Source organism: Cornus florida, unplaced genomic scaffold (assembly GCF_030987335.1).
Source record: "Cornus florida cultivar Cherokee Brave unplaced genomic scaffold, ASM3098733v1 CherokeeBrave_3.0.0_Hap2_scaffold_67, whole genome shotgun sequence".
NCBI lineage: Eukaryota > Viridiplantae > Streptophyta > Magnoliopsida > Cornales > Cornaceae > Cornus > Cornus florida.
In genome coordinates, this window is record NW_026775898.1 from 87,530 (window position 1) to 110,209 (window position 22,680).

General features: G+C 45.5%; 1 protein-coding gene and 2 non-coding genes across 3 annotated transcripts; all 3 read left to right on the top strand.

Annotated features, from left to right (window-relative positions):
* The first annotated feature begins 308 nt into the window (after positions 1-308).
* Positions 309-12,083, top strand: LOC132292402 (NADH-ubiquinone oxidoreductase chain 2-like). The gene has a single exon (XM_059790358.1). The coding sequence runs from the start codon at positions 9,550-9,552 to the stop codon at positions 10,192-10,194; it is 645 nt and encodes a 214-aa protein (XP_059646341.1). The 5' UTR covers positions 309-9,549; the 3' UTR covers positions 10,195-12,083.
* On the top strand, positions 6,212-6,283 carry TRNAN-GUU (transfer RNA asparagine (anticodon GUU)). The gene has a single exon. It is a non-coding gene; the product is annotated as a tRNA-Asn (tRNA).
* TRNAY-GUA (transfer RNA tyrosine (anticodon GUA)) lies at positions 6,718-6,800 on the top strand. The gene has a single exon. It is a non-coding gene; the product is annotated as a tRNA-Tyr (tRNA).
* Positions 12,084-22,680: the final 10,597 nt, after the last annotated feature.

Here is a 22,680-nt window from a genome sequence, read left to right on the forward strand (position 1 = left end):
ATCAAGTTTACTTGAGTTCCATCAGCTTGTTGTTGAAGAATCTCCTATTACAAGCTTTCCAACCCTAAACCTATAGTTGTCACTCTCTCTTCGATCGAGAAGCGCCCTGACTCAAACATGGCTTCTATCTTAGAACACCACCAGGGGCATGAGCTTGGGCTCAATATGAGATCACACTTTTTGAAGTTTTCGCGGAGTCATATTAATGAAAATGGGGTTGAGGCCAAAAACACGGGGTTTTTAGCCCAACTTCCAACTCCCTCCCTCCCAGCGAACAGATGAAAGAGGATTTCGAAGTAAAATTCATATATATAATTATAAGTATAGCCCAAGAGCTCTGTAGGTTAACGAGTAGTGAGTCAGAATAGTGGATCTGCTGAAACGATGTAATCTACCTACTGGCATGGAAACTGCAACCTAAGCTCCTAACGTCAGAATTTCGTATTGAATTGACTATGTTGATGAGCTCTTAGTATCAACACCCCTACCATGTCAAATTGTCTACCCCATACCATAAGTCCGTGTTGACACAGAGGATCCCACATTAGTCTTTGAGACAGTGTTTAGCGTTGTGGTCTTCACGCTTACAATACAAAGATACTCAGATATTGGCATCAAGCATTCCTACATCTGTCGCAGTAGCAGTTGCTGAAGACATGCTTGCCGATTCCAACCAAACCAAATATGCTTTTTGACTCCATGGTTATAGGCGCAAGATTGGACCACCTATACACTATAATGAAAAACAAGACTTTGTCGATGGTGCCCTTACGAACCAGTCGCCCTAAGTCTTTTAAATTTCCGAGCCTCACCCTTCATTCACTAAAGCCTAACTCTCATACATAGGAGCGAGCGGGTAGAGTATACCGCATCGGGTATCGTATCGGGTAGAGCAGCGGTCAACGTCGGCTCAAGGCCAAGCATACAATTAGATAAGGGACCATTTCTCGAAATCATAGAACTTCTCTCTCAGATCACTACCTCAACCAGCCGGGTTAGCGACTTCAACAAAATAGAAACCTTCCCCAACTTCCCGGTCCTTACAATCATTCGAAGAAGGCAAGGTGCCTGTCGATTATGCTGTCAACGCAAAAGGCTAAGACGAGTATTCAAAAGACTATTCTATGTTAGAATATGCTGAAAAGCTTGTTGAAGATCTACGCTAATGAGCAGCAACCCGTGTGAAACAAGGGGTCTGGCTTTCATCACTTAAAAAAAACTCTTTGTCCTAGTACAAAGCCTCTTCACTCGCTGTACCGCCACGCCTTTCGGCCTTACTCGTCACGAGGTGCTTTTTTTTTGAAAGCCTTACCGTATTGCTAAATATTGATTTCGCTAGATACAAGTAGAATCAATTAATGTTTTGAGACTATGATTCCACTCGTAGCTACCGTTATGGGAGTGGATTTTAGTGATGAAGTTGTGCACCTATTGATATTTGATCGTAGCGCACCTTTATGAAATAGAGAGATTGTTGGTGTGTAGGGTACTATCAAACAAGAGAGATTGTTGGTGTGTAGGGTACTATCAAACAAGAGAGAACAATTCTGACGGACATTTTATGCAATTATTTCCTCATCTTTGATTTCATTATTGATATGCGCTTGCTTGTTCTGCTTCTACGGAGGAGCTTGTGTTCGAAATTCCTTAGAGAAACCTGCCTTAAAGCATCCCTTTCTTTCTTTGTAGTGACATCCACATATGCGGGAAAGGCTCCGGTCAAAGAATGACTAGCGAAAGGTGAGTTCCTCCCTATTTGAAGTGAAGAAAAGTTCCACTTACTACAGAATTAGAAGGTCGAGTCAGAGAGCTCGTCCTTTAATGGAGGGCATGATCACAGGAGGACAGGCTAGCTAACATAGAAAGAGGTTTGATACGTCCTTAACTTAGAAGAAGTAAAGCCAAATGATTTTTCAGCAAGAAAAGAAACTCAAAAGTGTCTGCTCAGCGATCGCTTTAATGGTTCGTTCCATCAAGTGGCTCAGACCGAAGCCTTGGTTCTGATCCTGTGGTAATTTACGCGGGATATCCTTGCACAACATTGTGAATCATCTATTTGTTCATTCTCGTATAGCTGTCAAATCTAAAAGAAATGGAGGCAGAACCTTACCAAACACTTTCTTTCATCTCAATATAGAACGTGTGCAGTGAGGGATCTTTCCTCTCTAACATACTTCAACAAGGCTGGGTTGCGAACTGGTCCTGCTTGACCTAGCATTTCGTTCTTTTGTGCTCGATCTATCTCTGAATTGAGGAATTCCGCTTTATTTTATTTTCTTTTTTTCTTTTTCTTGTAATCGAAAACGTCTTCTCTATTTGATGGTGGGAATTGCTGCCCAGTTGACCACTGATCTCCCCCCGGTCCTCCTAGTATTAACTCCTTTTCGTTGGTTGCACGACCCATTCAAGGAACAACACTGGCTTCCCTTCTCGACCCGTAGTCCCGCTCCCTATCCCCTTCCACTATGCATCATTCTGTCCTTCCCTCTTTGTATGATCTTCTTGTTTATGGAATTGTTGAATTTGTTGGAGATTATTATGGATTTTGTGATCTTTTTGAAAGTTGGTTTTCGTCCTATCCGTTGCTCTACCTAATGGAACTTGGACTTCCTTTCATAGTACGGATGCTATAGGCTGACATTTATCCTTCACTTAATGCTGAAGTTTGATTGATTATGATTGATCAGAATTCGAAATCTTGTAAAGCCGAGTCGCTGTTATTAACAATGTAATAATCAGAGTTTCAGGCACTCTGACTGCCATTTCTTCATACCCCCATCCCGAGATAGTACTCCCGCGACAAACGACTTACAGCGAAATGTTGACTAGGCAGTTCAGGATGAAGTGACTTGGGGGTGATACGACCCATTATATAAACTTTTTTACAAAATGATTCCCGCGGAATCGCTTTATAGGCCCCCTACTATCAAGATCTACAGCATAATCTGAATCTTCAACCAACCTGGCAGTTACCTTACCCTGCATGTCCGGATCAGCTGGCGTCTGGGCCCTCACAGGATTTGTCCTCCTTATGGACGTGCTCAAACTCGTCATCTTCTTGCATCTTTGGCTTGTTCAAATACTTATTTTATTGGGCAAATTACAAGATCAGGTGGGTCTGCTATTAAAGCTGGTGGCCAAGTATAACTTGCTAAGGTCAATTTCCTTCACTTCAATCGGGCGTTCCTGTGTTGGCGCTTCCACTCTCCATGGAAAAATTCCTTAGATAAGGGGGGAGAAAGCTCCCTTTTCAATCGGTCTTGAAGGCATAGAGACAGAAGATCTCAGGTAAAGCACTAGCTCGGCTAGAAGAGTGGAGGTACAGAGAGGTTGTCTAATGGTTTTTGATCGTTCTTGCCCCTTTTCTTCATGAAATAGAGGCAGCTCTTCACTTCTTTGATCAGGTTCCAATAGAGGAAAACCTATGATTGAGGCATAGATAGGTAATCTATCAAAAAGGGGAGCGAAAGTGGCTTAAAGGTCACGAGAAGCGCCATTGAACCTCATTTCGATAGAGCGTCGGGAATAGAGATCTGAGGATTGAGAGGCGGGAAATGTCATATGTGGAAGACCAACAGCCAGATCACAAGAAGAACACTATATATGGAATTACCCAGACAAGGGGTTGACTCAGCGATCCTCCAACACTTCTAGGTACCTTGTCAGGCGAGGAATAATATCTTATATTAATATGGATTTCCCTTTTTGAAGGTTCAGTTTGAGAAATAGTTAGGCCTGTCCCTGCGTGAATCAGAAAGCGACCCTAGAGTAGAGCCGTCAACTTCCTTGGATAGCTCGCGGGAGGATCCGCTCGAGATCATTTTTGACTTGTAGCACGAATCAACAATATGACATAAACTCCAGCTATACTACGTGAATCGGCTCATCCGCGATGAGATCTTCCCCGGCTCGGAAGTCTAGTTGATTGATCAATTTACCATGCCACCAGTGAGTGGTGGCTAAAGCTTACCCGATATGACAATGACAAGTGAATCGAGCGATGCGCTCCAAGTCAGGGCTTCATCTTCCCCCAAGTTTATGATTTTGATTCTCGCGCAGGGAGAGGGGATTCGCCAATAGAAGGTCACGCAAAAGGATCTAACCGAGAATCCTTTTCTTTATTACTATACCTAAGAACTGGAGGAAGTAGGTCTGCAACTCTAGTAGAAGGGGGGAGTCCAACCCCGGCTCGGGCGGAAGATCTACAAGAAGGAAGGAAGCATTCGCTTTAGCCATTCATAATGGCTAAAGGGTAACTTGGAGTCTAGTCGCTACAGAAGCAAGGTAAAGCACTTTCCAGACTGAAGTCAAACCAGTAGGAGTGCCATGATCCAATACTTCGTCTCTACCACTCGAGTCCTTAGCTGTCTTCTTTGAAATTGTAAGAAAATGGGGCTTACGTTTTTAAGCTGCATTGCACTTTAGCATAAACAATGGATCTGCTGGGCTGGATGAGAGCAACCTTCCCTGGAAAGGAATAGTGAAAAGCCATGTCACTTGGAACGGAACTGGTTGCTTACTGGACTTTTAGTAAGACCACTTTGGTAAGCCAAATTCTCTTCTATTATATAGGCATGGTTGCTTACAAGACAATAGCTAGCTTCTATATGTTCTTCGCCTGAACATAACATATAGAAGAAGCAACCTTCTATCTGGCCTCTGTACCAGTATTGGAGTGGCTTGCTACTTTCAATCAGAAAAGGAAGATTGAGCAAGGCAAAGGAGAAAGAAGCTGTCCCCTCTTCTCTGCCGCCGGCCGCATATGTAGAAAAAGAGGGAGCGGGGAAGGAAGAACAGCCGTTTGACTTTGATGAGGTGGTGGGTTTGGTGGCTAGGTAACATAATGGAAATGTATCGGACTGCAAATCCTGGAATGACGGTTCGACCCCGTCCTTGGCCTCGAGGAGTGGTGAGCAGCATGGAACTTGAATCAATCAAATGGCATAGCATAGTATTATGGGGCTTTCCTTTGTTAGAAATCCACAGACAACATTCTGGAACTTCCAAACCAAAGAAATGCAATATGAGAAGGAGCTTTTTACGTGACGCTTCAATAGAATGAATTCGGTAAGGGTAGAGCCCTATGGTCGATCGAGGGTCCTGTGCCACTTGAACTCCAATCTATCTGACCTTCAATCCATCTTTGTCCAGCCAAGCCAGCTCATAACAAAATGTTAGACCAATCAATCTCAGGGCTGACACAACCGAATTGGTTGAGGAAAAGGAAACCCCTGCGACCAAGCACTCCCGCCCCCAAACGCGGAGACCGAACAACCGCCAGGGGTTTTGTCTAGGGCACGTCTGAAGAGGAGGCAAGCGCCCTCTAAGTTGACCACCCCACCCACTACTGGACTATGAGGGGAGCAGGCGAACGGGAACCGACCGAGAAAAAACCCGAACCGCTTGACTGACCCCTGAATACTCTATTATTAGGGTGGGGGATGGATGGAACCAATCAGAAGTGCAAAATAGCGCAAGCGAAGCCGGGAAAGGGACCGCAGCGCAACGACTAGGGCTCGTGTCGGAGGAGTTTTGAGCGTGAGCTACCATTCATGCAGCGGCAAGGCCCCGCAACTCTCGAATCACTGTAGCAAAGCCTCCCTTTACTCAACGGATAGCCTTTATGAATCTTTCAATAAACAAAAAATGATCAAGGGGGAGAAAGTCGTTCTGATTGCCATGAATGCTGCCCTCGAGGACGTGTACAAGAAGGTCTTTGCCGATTCCTATCAACATGGTGCACCTCTTAGTAGAGGAGTGTGAAACCGCCGTGGAGACTTTGACCGAATGAATAGGGATCAATTGATAGACATTTTGATTGAGGAAGAGAATCCAAGATGAACTCTTTTTTCATTCGCTATGTGCTGACTTACTGCGTACTCTAGTGATCAATCGATGGACGGGGGAAAATAGCGTGAATGACGAAACCGGCCTAACCTAAAGTCAAGGGCTCTCCCTCCAACTCAAGCACGAAATTGGAGTCCAAAATAATCGAGAGGGGCACCACCGGGCGAGATCGAGACCAGACCCTTGTATAGGAAAGCCAAGCTTCCCTGCGCTTCTTCAAATATCCCAACAATAATAGAGATGGAGGGGCTTTTTCGGCTTGATCAGAATCGATTCTATAATGGAATAATAGAGTGACGAACTCATTTTTGTTTGGTCATAGGTTGGTCCAAAAAACGAGAGCCGGCTTCCTTAATGGAGTTCTTCCTCAGTAGCTCAGTGGTAGAGCGGTCGGCTGTTAACTGACGGGTCGTAGGTTCAAATCCTGCTTGGGGATCATTTCTAGTTCTCGCTTTTCTGATCTAGCGACCCTTGTCCTTGACTGTCTTTCTAAACTAGCAGAATCGTGGGACATCAAAAGCGGGAAGTTTCTTGTTGGTTTTGATTCTTCACTCTCGTATAGGTGTGAACTTGGTTCGTTCCATTCTTAGGGAGAAGAAGGATCGACCAAAGGGAGAGGAAGACTGACGGGAGTAGTATCTTCATTAGCCGGAAGGAATGAGTCTCCACTAGCGTCATTCGAAGAACGAACAAGAAAAAGAAAAGGCTTACTGTGTATAGATTACTGTGGTCCAATGGCTAAAGCTCTGCCAGCTTCTTGTAGACTAAGCTTTCTTCTCTCTTTAGGCTCCGAGTGGTTTTTGGGTGGGATGGTTTCATTTATCTTCACACTAGTGGCAACGAAGTTCTTGGTAATTAGCAAGGGGGAGGGGGAGAGTGGCCGAGCGGTCAAAAGCGACAGACTGTAAATCTGTTGAAGTTTTTCTACGTAGGTTCGAATCCTGCCTCTCCCACTTGTTTGTTGTAGACTTCGGAGAAGAGAAAGGAGGCATTCGTCAGCGTGGGAAGGCCAACCGAGCAAAGCTCTTTCCGTGCCGTGAAGTTCAATTGTATCTACTGTTAGTTAGAGAGGTTGGCGAAGTAGATCTATGGATTCCCCACCTATATCCAATCCCAACGAGAATAGAAGCGACTCGCTTCCGGCTGGCTTGGCTTGTAGTCGTAGTCTTTTATTCGCACGTGCCCGCCCAGAATGTCTCCTTGGTTCGGGACGAAGCCAAGCCGATACATAACATACGATAGGCGAAGGAAAGACCAGACCCCCATTTCATAGCGCCTGGGGAAGGCAAGTTTGATCGAGGATTGGAGAGGAGAGGTGGAAGAAAAGGCTCGGGATGGATTTCGGAGTCTTTGTGCGAGCCGTATGCGGTGAGAGTCGCACGTACGGTAACGAGGGGGGTTCGCGTCTATACGTGTAGTGTGGTGGTTGGGCCTACCCACCCTATTTGTTCTATGATCTATGGGTCTACTGGAGCTACCCACTTCGATCAATTAGCTAAGATTTTTACCGGATACGAAATCACTGGTGCTCAATCTAGTGGTATTTTGATGGGGATTCTATTTATCGCTGTAGGATCCCTATTCAAGATCACTGCAGTTCCTTTTCGGGCGGCTGTAGGACGGATGGCCACCTATAGGTGGTAGGGTAGGGTGGGTGGTACCGCTCTTCTTTCGGCCAATCTTCCTAACCGCGCGCGGGCTTAGAGCGCGTGAAACTCATCACTACCTCGTAAGGGCGTTGAGACCATAGCATGTTACACGAAAGCACCGCTTTCTCTGTAGTGTTGTCACACAGCTGCCCGCCTAGAAGAGCCACTCGCTCTGTAGTGTTGTCACACAAGAGAAGCACGCCGCCCGCCTGCTGGCCGGGCGAATCCAAGTTCTCTTCCGGTCAACTGTCCACCCAGTCAAATGCAAAAAACACAGTCGAATCACGCAACGCACGCTGCTGGTGTGCTTCCTGCTCGCGAGGAAAGAAAGAAGAGCGACAAGGTTCAGATTTGACTGTTTGCAGCATGGGAGCGGATTACCCAAAAAATCCCTGGGAACAATGAAAAAAAAGAGATCTCGGTAATGAAAACTATAGGGGGCTGTATTGGCGAGATCCAACGGTGAACAGCTGCCCAAAAGAAAAACCGCCTGGAAGTCCGAGGACCTTTAGTACTGTACTCTACCCCCGAACCAGCAGCCTTCGCGCCAAGCAAGACCGCCCTTGTCCCTTTCCTTTCTCGCCTCCTTCTTTGCTTTGTTCCAATAGAGTCTAAGGCAAAGCGTGAAGTGCTTCGTATGCCTACTTTACCTACTTGACGAAAGGGAACTTTGTTTCCGGGTTTATGGATTGACTTCAATCAGCCTCACGACATAAGAAAAAGGAGGGAGCTTTGCGGCGAACGCTTCCAAAGGCTACCCTCTCGAGTTTCTGGCTGTTTCCTAGATTTTAGTAGCCTTTCGTCGCCCCGAAAGAAGTAACTATCAAACAGCTCGCCCTACTGAACAAAGGTGCGCTCCGCCCGGCGACTCAGAAATGGGTTTGCGCTTTCATTTCAGTGATGAGGTCGCAAAGAGGGAAGTAGGGCTCCTATTGACTAAAGGTTGGTTCTTCGCTTTCCTTCACGAATGAAAGTCGCTATGAAGCCCCTACTACTGACTTTGTTTGATTCAAAAGGCGAACAGCCCCCCCAACTAGTCTACTGGGGTGGGGTGCTTGTGGTCAAAAGTCCGGTATTTGACGAAGATCTTTCTATCAATAAATAGGAATGAGTGTTCAATATAGGGTACGAAGGAGGCTGCTCTTTCTCTCTCCATTTTTTTTAGAGAGAGCAGATAGAACGATATAAAAAAGAATCGGGAGATTCTAAAGGATACATATAGACATCTAAAGGGGATGTCTATTCTATTCCTCTTTTTTTGTCATCCCGGTGCAGCTTTCCTTCTTTTGTATTGAACGCATGGCGTAGCTAGGACCCTTCCAATCACGTTTGAGCCTATGCTATGTTCAAACCCAACCCGGCCGGAAAGAATGCCCACCAAGTTCAGATAAGTCCATGCTTCCCCCAACCATTAAAGGAAAGGCCCAATCTATACAAGTGGGAGATGTGGCGGGGGAAGGAAAAAGCTTTTGGAGATCGAGATTGATTTTTCATCGAAAACGAAGAAGGCCGAGGATGGCCTACGGTGCCGTGTTATCTTGAAGGGAACACGCTTTTTCGACCGCGGTTGGTATGATTGCCGGGCCCTCTCCTCGTTCCGCCCGCTGGCCTATTGGGATAGCAGCCTTCGGGCTTTGCCTACCCTTTCGAATCCAGAATTCCAGCTCGGCCCGGGAAAGCGCTGGCAACAACAGAAAGGAAGGGGTCCATGTAGCTGCTGCCCCCGCCCCCCTCTTAGTCAATGGGGCAGCAGGTTCGGCATCTACTACAAAAGAGAGAATCCGCTGAAGAGTAGACGAAAGAACGAGAGCGGATCTTTTTTGGATATATAATCCAAGTCGAGAGTAGAGTTACGGGAACAGCCGTCTGATGGAAAACGACTTTCACGTTCGGTTCAGAGAGCACTTTTTTCGTTGAGAATTCCTCGTTCCTTTTCGTGTGAATTCCCCAGCGGCGAATTCGAAACTTGTGGGGCCCTATCTATTCCATCTCTCGAGCCCCGAAGAAAACCCCCCTCCCCTTTTCGGACTCCATCTCTCTTTTGACTCTATATATGTGGGCACCTGATATCTATGAGGGTTCACCCACCCCGGTTACAGCATTCCTTTCTATTGCGCCTAAAATCTCTATTTCTGCTAATATTTCACGTCTTTCTATTTATGGTTCCTATGGAGCTACATTGCAAGAAATCTTCTTTTTCTGCAGCATTGCTTCTATGATCTTAGGAGCACTGGCCGCCATGGCCCAAACGAAAGTCAAAAGACTTCTAGCTCATAGTTCCATTGGACATGTAGGTTATATTCGTACTGGTTTCTCTTGTGGAACCATAGAAGGAATCCAATCACTACTAATTGGTCTCTTTATTTATGCATCAATGACGATAGATGCATTCGCCATAGTTTCAGCATTACGGCAAACCCGTGTCAAATATATAGCGGATTTGGGCGCTCTAGCCAAAACGAATCCTATTTCGGCTATTACCTTCTCCATTACTATGTTCTCATACGCAGGAATACCCCCGTTAGCCGGCTTTTGTAGCAAATTCTATTTGTTCTTCGCCGCTTTGGGTTGTGGGGCTTACTTCCTAGCCCCAGTGGGAGTAGTGACTAGCGTTATAGGTCGTTGGGCGGCCGGAAGGTTGCCACGAGTAAGTCAGTTTGGGAGACCGAAGGCAGTTCTCCGTGCACCGGACACGTAGCTTACCGAATCAGTTGCGACACGGATTTCCATGCATGCTACGAAAGAGAGGGTTGAGTCTGATACATTAACCGTCTACTCAATATCCTTTGTACGAGTCCACAATCACTACACGAGATGAACCCTGGTTTGGTGAATTGAAGTTGGCCTTAGGTGTAATAGGACTCCCAGTTACTGCGCGCGATCGTATACTGAGGTGATCCCCGCCGGTTGTTGGAACGACGCGAGCCGGGCCTCGATTCAGAAAGATGAAGGGCCAAAAAGTTTAAATAGGGGGTTCGAAATTCCCCATCTCATTCGGGGCGGAAAACGAATCGACATCTCGATGTGATACAGCCTTTTCTATTTGAGTTGGGAAAGAACGGCGAAGTCCATCCGAACCGTCCAATGAAGAATAAGAGGAGAGCAAAGCTACAATGGCGCGCGAAGCGCATGCGGAACGGACACGGATCAAAAGACGTGTGGAGGAGAAGCAGCCGAGCTCATGGACTTTGCTTCCTGGGCCAAAAGCAGTGCAGTCTTTCTTGGCCAAATCAAGGACTTGGGGCTTTTTGCTACGCTACTTCACTATATAAATCCATCTATCCTATCCGATTTCGATTTTGATATCTAAAAAAGAATCGATTTCATTCAACCTTTGATTCAAAGAACTGCGCTTAGCCCCCCCGCTCATGAAAAGGCTCTGCTGCAATGGATGGCAGAGGGTCCGTAGTACCCGAAGCACTGGAGTGATCCAGTAGCCGGGAAGGGGCCTAGAAGTGCCTACACCACACTACACTTGGCTCTACACATTTGCAGAGCTAACCAACCCCCCTGTCCAGTGCCGGGCAGATTGGATCATTTTGATATAGAGGGGTATGGAGAAAGAAAATAGACTCGCATTTCTCATCGAACAAATACAGAAAAAGAATCATATTGAAAACACTCCTAACCCAACCCCTTCCTTCGTAGAGCCTTGTATTTACAGTGATCCGAACCTGCCCGGAGCGAGCCCCCCATAGAGGCAAGTGAAGTTGGTGAGCCGTATGATGGGCAACTATCTCCTGCGGTTCGGAGAGGACTCAGCTGTTAGTTAGTATAACCCCTTGGTTTCGGGGTGGACCCTTTTCACTCTATTTTATTATATACGCTTAGCAAAAAGAATGTTTTTTGATACACCTAGGACATGGATTCTATATGAACCAATGGATCGTGAAAAGTCGTTACTACTAGCAATGACTTCCTCTTTCATTACTTCATTCTTTTCATATCCCTCTCCGTTGTTCTCAGTTACTCATCAAATGGCACTCAGTTCATATCTTTAAGTTCGATCATTGACACAAGGTTCAAAGAAAGGGTGGGATCTACTATGGGACTCTCTAACGGAGATCAAAATACTCACATGTCATACCCTAGCGCTCGAAACTCCAGAATAGCGCTGAGGATCTACTCGTCGGGGCAAAGTTCAGGTTGATAAAGCAGTGAGGCGGCTCTAAGAAGGCAAGTCCCTTCCACTTTGGCTTGTGAATTGCAGAAGTGAGGGGCTGTCCGCTTCTTGAGATTCTTCGGCTATTATTGGTTAGAGATCACACAAGAACCTGAGATTTCTCTTCTCGTTTTTGGTGAGAATGAAAATGGGTGGCAAATGATCTGAACAGGAGTTTCACCGACCACACAAATCTCATAGAAGAGAAAACTTCCACTTTCTAGGCATATCTAGATCACAAGTGGAATCCGTGAATATCGAAATGGAAGGTTAGCTATACCGCATCCCGGCCAGAACCTGACCCTGTATTTGCGAAGAAATAGGACAGGTTCTCCGAAATGAAAGAAAAGAAGAAAGATTTTTTGATTGATGAGAACGTGTTCATTCATTTTGACTTCCATGTGTTGCCCTTCTCTATGAGGTAGGGAATTTTGAACTAAAGAAAGTCTCCGACTGGCGTTCAGGTACCCCTCATAACTGTTCTGGCTGACGATCTGGAACAGCTTAGCCGCTAGTTGAACCGAAGACACGAAGAAGACTGCCCATAGCTTCTTTGTTATGAAGAAAATGTTGATTCTCCTATGGCCCGTTTTGATTCCAATCCCTGTGTCAGACATTGGTCTTTGTGGTGGTTCGAACAAGGTATTAAGCCAACTAACAAATCTCCTAAGATACCGACTCCTTCGTCCCGATCCGCTCTTTCTCTTTGACTTGCCATTCACCACACATTGATCTGGTTAATGATGATGGGATTCTCCCCCTATATTTGGCTTAATAACGTGCTATTAAAGGCAAGGAAATGTCCAAAAAGGAATCGTTTATGGGGAACAAACAAAAGCACAATTCCATACTAGAGAAATAATGAATATTGGGAGGACACCCTTTAAACCGGGGTCCAGAGATAGGAATCTCGGCAAACCTTTGGCCATGCGCTAAGTACGCATGGGGTCGTCGCTCTTGTACCAATGAACCTCTTTAAGGGCTTGACGGGACGAACGAGGGGGACAGAAGCAGAGGAGACTTCGTCGTGGAGCAAGAGCTGCTTATTCGACCTTCTTCACTTCCTGGAAAAAGAGAGAGATATCGAACTTTGCCTCGAGCAGTCCTATGAATGAAGTACTGTACTGGGTTACCGACCTTTTAGCACTTCCTCTAATAGATCCAAAAAGTGTTTACCCGCCCCTTTACCCGGATTGGATCAATTGCTTGACCTTTGCCGACCCTATTTCGCTCTTGACTTGCCATGATCTCATCCGTTGAAAGGTGGAATGTGGATGAGATGCTTATCTACGCGTTTAGTTCCTAGCACGAGTGAAAGTCCAAATATACCTCTTTTTTCGTTGCTTGCATGAGCTAGCTAAAAGTGAGATTTCTATCTCTTACTAGTTCTTCTCTGCTGAAGAGGAAAGAAGCAGACCTGGCTCGAAGGGCGAAAAGGAGGCTTGGCTTTAGAACAGTGGATCGGCGAGTCATTCTGACGGGAAGGGGGGCTCGCAAAGAAGCAGGATTAATCGCCGGACAACGGTATGATGAACCCGAAGGTTAGGCAAGGGGGCGAAAACCCCCCAGCTGAGTCAGCTGACAGAGCGGAAAGAAAGAGGGATGAAACATCTGACTGATCTTTTATCATGCACTTCCTTTGAACCTGAAGTTTGATCTCCTATATATGTGAAATGAGTCAACCCCATTTTCGCTAATAGGAGGCTGTTCCACTGTGAAAACTTCATGCTCATATAGGTGTCAAATGAGTGAAAATTCTTACATAAATAGCAAAACTACCTCATGGCTTCGGACGTTGAGGGACCGTGGCGGTCTATCTCACTGACAAGCTGTGTACTTCGACTGAAGCCCTTTTCTGCTTTTCTCAACTGAGTTCTCTTTCTTTATTTCTTGTTGTACAATAGTTGTTCAATCTCTCAGCTGCTGCTGATGCGAATAGAAGAGTCTTTTCTGCCCGTGTTTTCGTCTTCAGAAGTTGGGATGTCACAGAAATACCAGAAGTTCGTCAGGGTGAGGCAATGCATGGAAATCTCGGGGCACAAGCAGCGCTGGACAGCCCCATTGCTCGTATTATTGCTTCACGAGAGAACCCATAATTGATCCACATCCGTATTCCACTAATAGCATATATATAGTAGTCCCTTTCTTCAACCCCCAACTGGCGGACGAAATCCGACTATTGACTTGACCCCCTTCCTGGCGGCTTCGGCTGCCAAAGCAGTAACCAAGATCAGGTGGGTCCGCTATTCAAGCAGTTGGTTATGCCTTTGTAAGACTCTCACTGGATGGACGTGTATGCAAGTGACTTGGATACCGCACTCCCAGATGCAGCAATATCTGCTCTGCAATGCCTGCCGGTTCATGCTCGGAGGGGGATGCCGTTTCTCATTTCCTACTTGAAGCAGACCGAAAAGCTTCTATTCTCAAAGGCATGAGAGAGGGTACGGACCTTCCCGATACTCACTTTTGACTCAAAAACTCAACAAAGCTTGTACAACACATAGGCATAGGACGCTCCTCCGGTTTTAGAGCGCGCCCTTCTATTACCCCAAATTAGTCACTCAATCGAATGAACCTTTGGCTACAGCAAGCACTTCAGGTTGCCTGTCGACAGCCACGACTTGTCTGAAAGGATTGAAGAATAGAATTTTCCGTCTATAGCATCAGTAAAGCACTTCCTCTTTTGATTCTTGATTGGTGAAACCACTTATCCCCGAAGTAGGAACTAGAGCTGCAGGCTCTTTTCGGCCTTCTTCTTTGGTTATAGTGGTACGGGCGGCTTTTTGGGCTTCCCATTAACCGGGATGTCTGTCTGATTGGTCAAATCATGACATCCCGCAGACGCAGTTGAAACGCTCTTCTTGGAACTTAGCCTTTACACGCAGGAGAGAAATTAACCATAATTTTACTTTTTGCATTGTATATAGATATTTCTATATATCTCCCTTCTATATTAGTGCAAATCTCATTGAAATTGGATCCTTCTTTTTCACTTCACAGCGACTTCGCTAAGTAATGCCTCAACGAACAGCATCAAATTGGCATCTCCCTCCTCATATCTAGTCGACGAGCGCTCCGCTCCCGATGCAACGAAACAACCTCTTCTCGAACAAAAGGAAAAAAGCTTCTCAAAATCCAAAGCCACAAGGCTGCTAGTTCCCAATTAGCAAAAGAACAAAACCCATAACCATACCTGACAGACGCACATCTTATACAATGCCCGAAGGTCGCAACATCTGCTGCTTTTGTTCTCAAGGAGCAAGCCGAGCCAGGTCAGCCTAATACACTGACACTTACAGGTGATGTTGAGAAAGTTCACCCCGGACAGGCAACTGAGAGTGTCCTTTCTTTTCAAGATTCTGACTCCCTTCGCTTCCTAGCAGACAATGAGGTTCGTTTTTGAAAAGCCAACCCATTACAGAAAAAGAAGGCAATGAAGATGCTCAGAAGAAAGCTTACCTTAACGTAGCTCACATCATGTACTTCAGGGAACCGGTGAGAAGGGAAGAAAAATAGCACAAAGAGAATTGAGACGTCTGGCAGAGAAGAGGGCGAAACAGGGTAGCCGTGGGGAAACCTGTGGCTTGATTGAATCATTCAAAGTGACTGACAGCGAACAGAGATGGGACAAGGATTCGCGTAATATAAGTAGGAGATTGCATTGAATTTGAAGTGGACGAGAACGGCCAGAAAGAAATAGGAAAATATGGGCCAAGCTATTAATAACACAGCAATCAATTCATTCTATTTCAACTTCTTCAGCTCTTCACTTGATGACTTTCACCGCTTGAAAATACCGCTACCCGAAAAGAAATGTAAGCTGCCCCATCATGGCCAATTTACAGGGTTATTCTCCAAACATTGGAAAGAAATTCCATTCCAGAGCTTGTCAAATACCAACTCGTAAACTACCATCTCATTTGAATTCAAAAAGCGGGTCAACGTGCTGACGTTGGTAGAAGCGCAGTGCGTTGAGTGGACGAACTACCCCCCCTACTGTTGATTTCATACTCTTCTCTAGTGGCGCCTTTACTTGTACTTGGATAGTACCCCAGCCGGGGGACTTTTTATATTATAGAAAAAGGATACGTGTCGGGTGTTGCGGATTTGGCACCTGATGCCGTTGTGGCATTTGAAAGTGGATGCTATTTTCGCGGGGCAATTTCCTCGTCATTGACTTAACAAAGCCTCTATGCTTTCACAAAGTAAAGGCAGGCTCACAGCCACTGGATCTAGATCTTGGCCGGTTGAGATGGATGGACTTGGACTTCTGGTGTCCGCTTTTGGCCCTTCATCTGTGTTCAGGATATCTAGCTCCAGGAGAGAAGTTTAAGGAATGGAGACAACAGTGGTGGCTAATCCCTTATCTAAATCTAAATGTTGCGCTTTCTGTAACGGTAAGGGGGTTGTTGTTGCTTCACAATCCTTGTGTGTTTAAGAAAATAGAACTTGTCTCCTTGCTAACAGCCAGTCCGGAAAGAGGATTTGGAAGCCTTTGAATCCAAGACAGAGTACCTCCAAGTAGAGTGGAGTCTCCCGCAAAGGTAGCTGGGCTAACAGCTTCTCAATCGCAAAGCGCGGCACACGCATCTGGTCCTCAGTAGAGGAGATTACTGACTTTGCTGGTAGAAGGGGTTTTTCAAAAGACTCTATCCCGGGACTATTTGAGGAATTTAAAAGAAGCCCTTCGCTTCGAACATCTGTAATTGTTTGTAATAGGGGGCTGCTAGTAAGTCCATTAACCCTGTTATGTATTGCTATAACAGAGCCGTCACAAAGCTGGATCGATCCTGGCTCAGAAGGAAAATGGGTGGCATATTCCATAAACAAAATGAAAAAGTAATTTTCCACTTTTTCTTAGTGATTGGGAATCTAAATTCGAAAGATAAGAAATGGAAAACAAAGTGGATGATCCATGTCTATTACACCAATCTCTTGGAGATTGTGCGCCTTTCCGCTACTATTCATTGCTCTAAACTCTACTTGTCACTAAAGAAGTGAAGCTCGTTCCATCGTCTTTGGCCCCATCCATGCGGATCAGGAACCCTTCGTCAGACCCAAAAGGGCAGAAGGAAGAGCGACTGAGACTTTCAAAGAAGAAACTCTGACTCCGCTTGTTTGCTCTTTAAATGCCGTCGTTTGCTGGATTGGTCAGCTCCTGCTTACCTGGAATAGCTCAACCAACTAGAATTCCTTATTCAAAGTAGTCAGAAAGGTTTGACTGATCCCCCGTGGGATTGTTCGGAGGGGTAAACGTTCTTGCACTTAGCCAGCCGTATCCGCTATTGAATTCCGTACTAAGAAGGCGAGGCTCATGAGACAGAGAAGAGGCGACGAGAAGTTCTTTCTGCCCTTTTACTTGGGAACAGAGGGTGCCATTTGCCCTGTACAGATTCTGGTCAGAGAGAGCTAAATTAAGGGACCTATAGCGACCCGTTCCGAAGAGATGTCTCCAGTCAGTTGTGCAAGTTCTCTTCTTAGCGAAAATGAGAGTTTGATCGGAACGCTAGCTAGATGCTTAACACCTGCGTGTCGAACATGCTTAATGGGGAGCGTGGGGGCGGAAAGCAGACAAAGTCTATAACGGAAAAGGCGTCTCTTCTCAATCTCAAAGCAAGGCTGCCTTCTTCTTTGGTGAGTGAGTATTGCGTCGATCAATGGATCGGTTCTTCACTCCTTTATTTCCTTATATAGACGCATTCTCTTTCATTACTCAATGGCTCTAAATTTCCTTCGCCCAAAGCTCCTTTTTCGGGCTAAAGTGGAGAAGCAGTTTTCGATTTCCTGTCGCATCTTTCCGACTTCATTTTCTAGATTTCTTTTGTTGTTCCGTGGTCTTTATGCCACTCTCTAAATGGTTCAATCACTCTTCCTTTGAGCAATAGTCGAAACTTAGCTCAACGTGGTCCTTCATTCTCCTTATTTATTGAGAATCCATGCAAGACAATTCCGTTTTTTCCTTCTTCTTTCTCAACCGTCTGGTGTGAGCATGGGTGTCTTATAGACAGATGTGACCTTGGTGGGATGACATGGACCAAACCTCCCAGTTACTGGATCTTCTCTTTCTCAGCAGCCTACGCTTGTTGTTTTGTTTCCACATCAGCTCGTTGCTTTGAAACTTCCTTTGTGCATGAACAAAGCCTCCGGTAGAGCCTGGCCGCTGCGGCTGATCGGCCTCAGGGCGGGAAAAAGAGACGACGGGACAGGAAATGGATTCACATAGCTTTTGATGACTCAACCGCTGAAGCGCGGGATGGAAGTGATTAGAATTAGCTGCTCTGCTTGGAACCCTTAGCTAGAAAGCTGGTTGAGCAATCTGATTTTCATATGAATTACGAAGGCTTGTTAGAAGGTTGGGAAATTCAAATTCAAATCGCTTGCATCTGCCAACACAAGGTCGACCAGTCCGCCACTTGCGGATCACTTTTGTACGCTTTTGACCTGCTTTTTCAAGTATTACAGGGCGCCATTCCCTGACTTCTGGTGTGGTGCCCGCGGGCTTAGTTTCTGACGTGATTGGATCCATGTTTGGTAAAGAGTTCTTGAAGAACTTCATCACCATCCTCGGAGAGGTCAACCGGGTTTACCAAGTTGGGATCAGCTCCTTGAAAAGGAAAACTTAGGAGAAAGTTACTTTGACCTCTGCCCTAGAGGATCAGTAGGCGAATTGAGAAAGTTTGATCTCATATATACGGAAAATGACTAACTCGTATTCAAGATAGGGTAGAGACTCCCAATTGAAAGGGTTGGCCCGATGTGAGTTAGCTCCAGGTTCCTTTGTGACAGTTCTGCACGGTTTAAGGCTTCTTATTCAAAAGAAGCGTCTGAGAAGAAGAAAAACCCTGGGAAAGTTGCTACAATTCTTAAGAATGGAGTATTCATGAGAGAAGAATCAAAACCTGACATTGCAATCAAGGAGCATATGGGCATTTCCTCTACTATCTATTTGCGGATGAGGCAGCGACAGGCAGGTACCACGAAGAAGCTTAGAGTGCTTTACGAAGCAAGTGCAGGTGTACTACTTGACTACCTAAACCTAAAGAAGGATTCCTATCGTGAAAGCTAAGACCCCAATTCCCAGACACCGTTCTCCGGAGAGAGGGGCGAGGTTAGGGAATAGGGATCCACACAACCAAGGATTGAAAGCTATGGATTGTGATCTGAAACTCGTGCTATAAACTATTATATAAGCCAGGCAGAGCGCTTTTAGAACCTCAGAGACTAAAGGGAGACCAATGCATAGTTTTGATTTAGAACAGCTGCTTCCGAAACTATGAGGAATGAAAGGAAAAACGAAGATGAAAGAAAAGATGTACAACTACATAGATCTGATACCTTCTTCCCTTGGTCTGGGAACATCCTCTCAACAGCTTCATTCGTCCGAGCTCTTCAATTCATTCAATTGCTTCCATGAAAGTGAAAAGAACTCTTCACTTATAGCCCGAGTGGAGCTATTCAGTAAATCATCTGACTGACTTAGTTGATTGACTGTTGGCAGGTTTTACCTGTACCCCTTCTTATTCAAATGAAAGTACTTATTTGATATGCACCATTCCATTCAATTGATCATCCTCCTGCTTGATTCTCCTTCAAATGCGGACTCGCTAGGTGGTATTCCGTGCTTCATATTCTATCCATGCCCACTCTTTCCTTATTGAATTGGATTATTCAGAAGTTGGCACACAGAAGAGACAGTTGGCCGGGCTCTCTCCTTCAAAGGATGAAATCCGATTGGCCAAGAATCTCGCTCTGGTCTGAACAAGGCCCAGCCCGCGGTTACTCTTTAGTGAAAGTGAACGAATACTCAATTGGATTGCTTATCCTTATAGAATAAGCTTGCTTTCTTGTTGCGTTCTCGTTTCAATACTTTTCTGGTACCACTGCGCACCACTCAGGCTTTTTACACAATCAATCAAGTTCCCCAGCCACCCGGCCCGCAAGTCAAGTTGAACGTGTGGAATCATATTTTCCACTTGAATCTAAACAAAGAATATCTCATCTCTTTTGAACCTGTTTCTGCACAGGGAATCAACGTTAGAATACTCTAGAGAGAGAGAGTACTCTGGATGGAGTATCTTGATAGTTCATATGCCAAGAGCTGGTAAGGTTAGCGTGCTTGTGTTGGAAGCTGGTGGTAGACTACCGGCTCTACCCTTCAAATAGGGCTTTACGAGCTCATTGTGTGAAGGTGTTGATTATGCTGGTGATGACAGTCGAGACCTGGGAGAGACAAGCTACCTTCCTTCAAGAAGGTATATATCGGGTAGACCTCATCCATAGAGCATGAACCAGCACAGCAGCAGAGCGGGCCAAGAAAAGGATATTGGCCGGCTCGCGGAATCTTCGTATCACTAACATTCATAAATCATCTCCTTCTTCACCATTTTCTTCCTCAGTTGTTAGATCATTCTTCCTTGCAACCCTTAGTGATCGAATAGATGGAAAATGAGACCACCGTGTTCCAACTCTCTTTTCCAATCGTCCTGGTTCGCTTGTCTTTCGAATTAGAATGTAACAAAAGTTGGGGATTTTTCTACTAATTCCTAGGGATCAGCTAGACGCCCTTTCTCAAAATGCTATTTTTCTCAGGTGAACCAAAGAATCGGCCACGTTAGCACGTTGACAAGAACTCTTTCCCAGGTCTTTACCTGCATCCCTTTTTGAGGCAGTTCTCACTAAACTAATAAGAGAAATGGATTCGTCCACCTAGAAGGACATGAGCAAAACCTACGATCACCAAGATATAAGGCAAGAGGAGAGGGGAAATTTGACAAATCAAGTTCAAACTTCCTAGTCGTAGCTTGAAAGATCCACTAGCGGAAGTAGAAGCAAGGAGTTTGGATGCTTATCCAGTATAAGGAGCTGTGGCAAAGACAAAGGCTCTTCCAAGAAGTTTGACAGGTCAACGTGTCAATTTAGAACTTGCACGAGAGTCGCGACAAAGGAACCTAGGTGCAACTGATCTTGTATACGGATAGCGACCTTATTGAATGACGTCTATAGCCTTTAGGTTCAGGGGAGGTTTCATGAAGGAGAAATTCAGTATCAGAACAAACGCAACTTGGTTGGCTCAACAACAGACTTCTTTGATCATACACAAGGTAGTAGGCTGGCCTTTCTTTCATTCCGTCAAGCCATTAGTCACAAGCCCTCAGTAGGCATGCTGCTTTTCGGACCGCTTCTTCCCTTATACTGTCAGCAGAATCAACCCATCATATCCATCAATTCACGATCAAAGTAGATCGAATAGGGTCACGCCACAACACAAGGACGAAATGTGATGCATATAGGGTAAAGCCCCCATTTTCAAATTCAAGAAATATAGTTTTGTGCGACAAAACAGAATCGATTAGTGATTGAAGGAAAGCTCTACTTGGAATGGAAGTTTTCAATTCATTTGATTACCCTCACAAGAGCTAAAACGAACTTGAGGCCGAAAATACGGGGTTTCTTCCACTTTTCATTAGTCAAGCTCAAAGTGAATCTTCTGTGCGTGCCTTCCATTATCAACCATCCACATAGTGCTCTTGCAGGGTTCCTCCTTCTTTCTTTAGTGACCGGGCTAGAACATTAGAAGGGATGAGAATGGGCAACGAAAACAAGAAGCGGATCAGGGGCCTGTGCTCTCAACACAACGGTCAAGCGGCAGGCAAAGACTTTCTTTTGATCTATGATGGGTGATTGATCTATGAGAGGATGTTTCGGGGTGACCTCGCTTAACGGTTAGGGTGGAAATGACCCTTCCGCCCTTAAGGAAGGGCCGCCGCCCAGAGAGTTTGAGTATGATTGGACTGCTGCGGTAGAACCTGGAGAGGTGAACCACACGTACTACTGACTTACCAAAGATGCTGTTCCCTAAGTCAGTGCTAAGCAGCTGTACCAACATAGACTCTTTGGCCATCTGACCTAATTGAAGCGCTAGGATGACAGAGCAGTTCGAGCTGATGCGTTATGTAGGGAAGAAGTGGACCCACCTTCCACCTCGCTGGAGAAAGGTGGTTAGGGAAGATCAAAGGATTTCAATACCTAACACGAGGATGGATATCACGTCTGACTCTGCTTGACACATTAAGTTATGCAGGGAAGCAGCTTAGGGAATAGAGAAGGGGTGTTTATAGCCTGAGATAAGCCTATCCGGCTAATTGGGGAAACTAGTTCTCTGTTGAAGTTGTGACTTCCGTAGTTCGTTCCCTAGGAGAGAAGGAGTGGGACAGAAGAGAAGCGGAGATCCATTCGAACATAACAGCTTATGAGCAATACATTGGAAACGGGGTTGATCGAGGAAGCGAGTCATGAGGAAAAGAAGAAGACCTATATCTACTTGTTGGTTTGACTTTGTGAAGATTAGGATTGTTGAAAGGATCTTGAATTCCATTCTGAAACTGGACTGAATGAAGGGGAGGGTTCTTGTTCGAGATGAGCACCTGAAGGTTCCTGAGAGCGTGTTGCGGAATCAATCCACTTTGTTACATACGCAATTCTTGCCGATGAGATTTCCTGGCCAATAGAGACCGGTTCGCGGATGGAGCTGGTTCGTATTCTTTAGCTCCTTTGTTTTATCCACGTTGACTTCTACCTTCCTTCCTTCTATTGCTTCTATGAGGTTCAGACTTGACCACCACCCCTTAATTGACATAGGAGACCCACGCTTTCTATTTGCCTGCATGCTCGGGGTCAAGGCGGCATAGTCTAAAGGGTCTCACCTCGACCCTTTCCTTTAATCAATGGCCACTAGTGGATCAACAAATGATTTTTGAAAATGATTGCTGAGTCCAAACCAAAATCACCAATAAGTCCATTGCGAAGAACATATCTGAAACTTCTTTGAAGAGTCATCCTCTGCTGGGAAGAAGGAGAGAGGGCATTTTTACAAGAACTAGGAGAATTGGGCTGACCGAGGGATCAAACCTACTTGGAGGATAGCTGAGAGGTGACAAAAGCCTATTTAGGGAGCGAGGTCTTAAACTTGAGGATGTGGGTGGGATATGGAGGATTGTTGGCTGCTCGTGTTCCAGAGCAGGG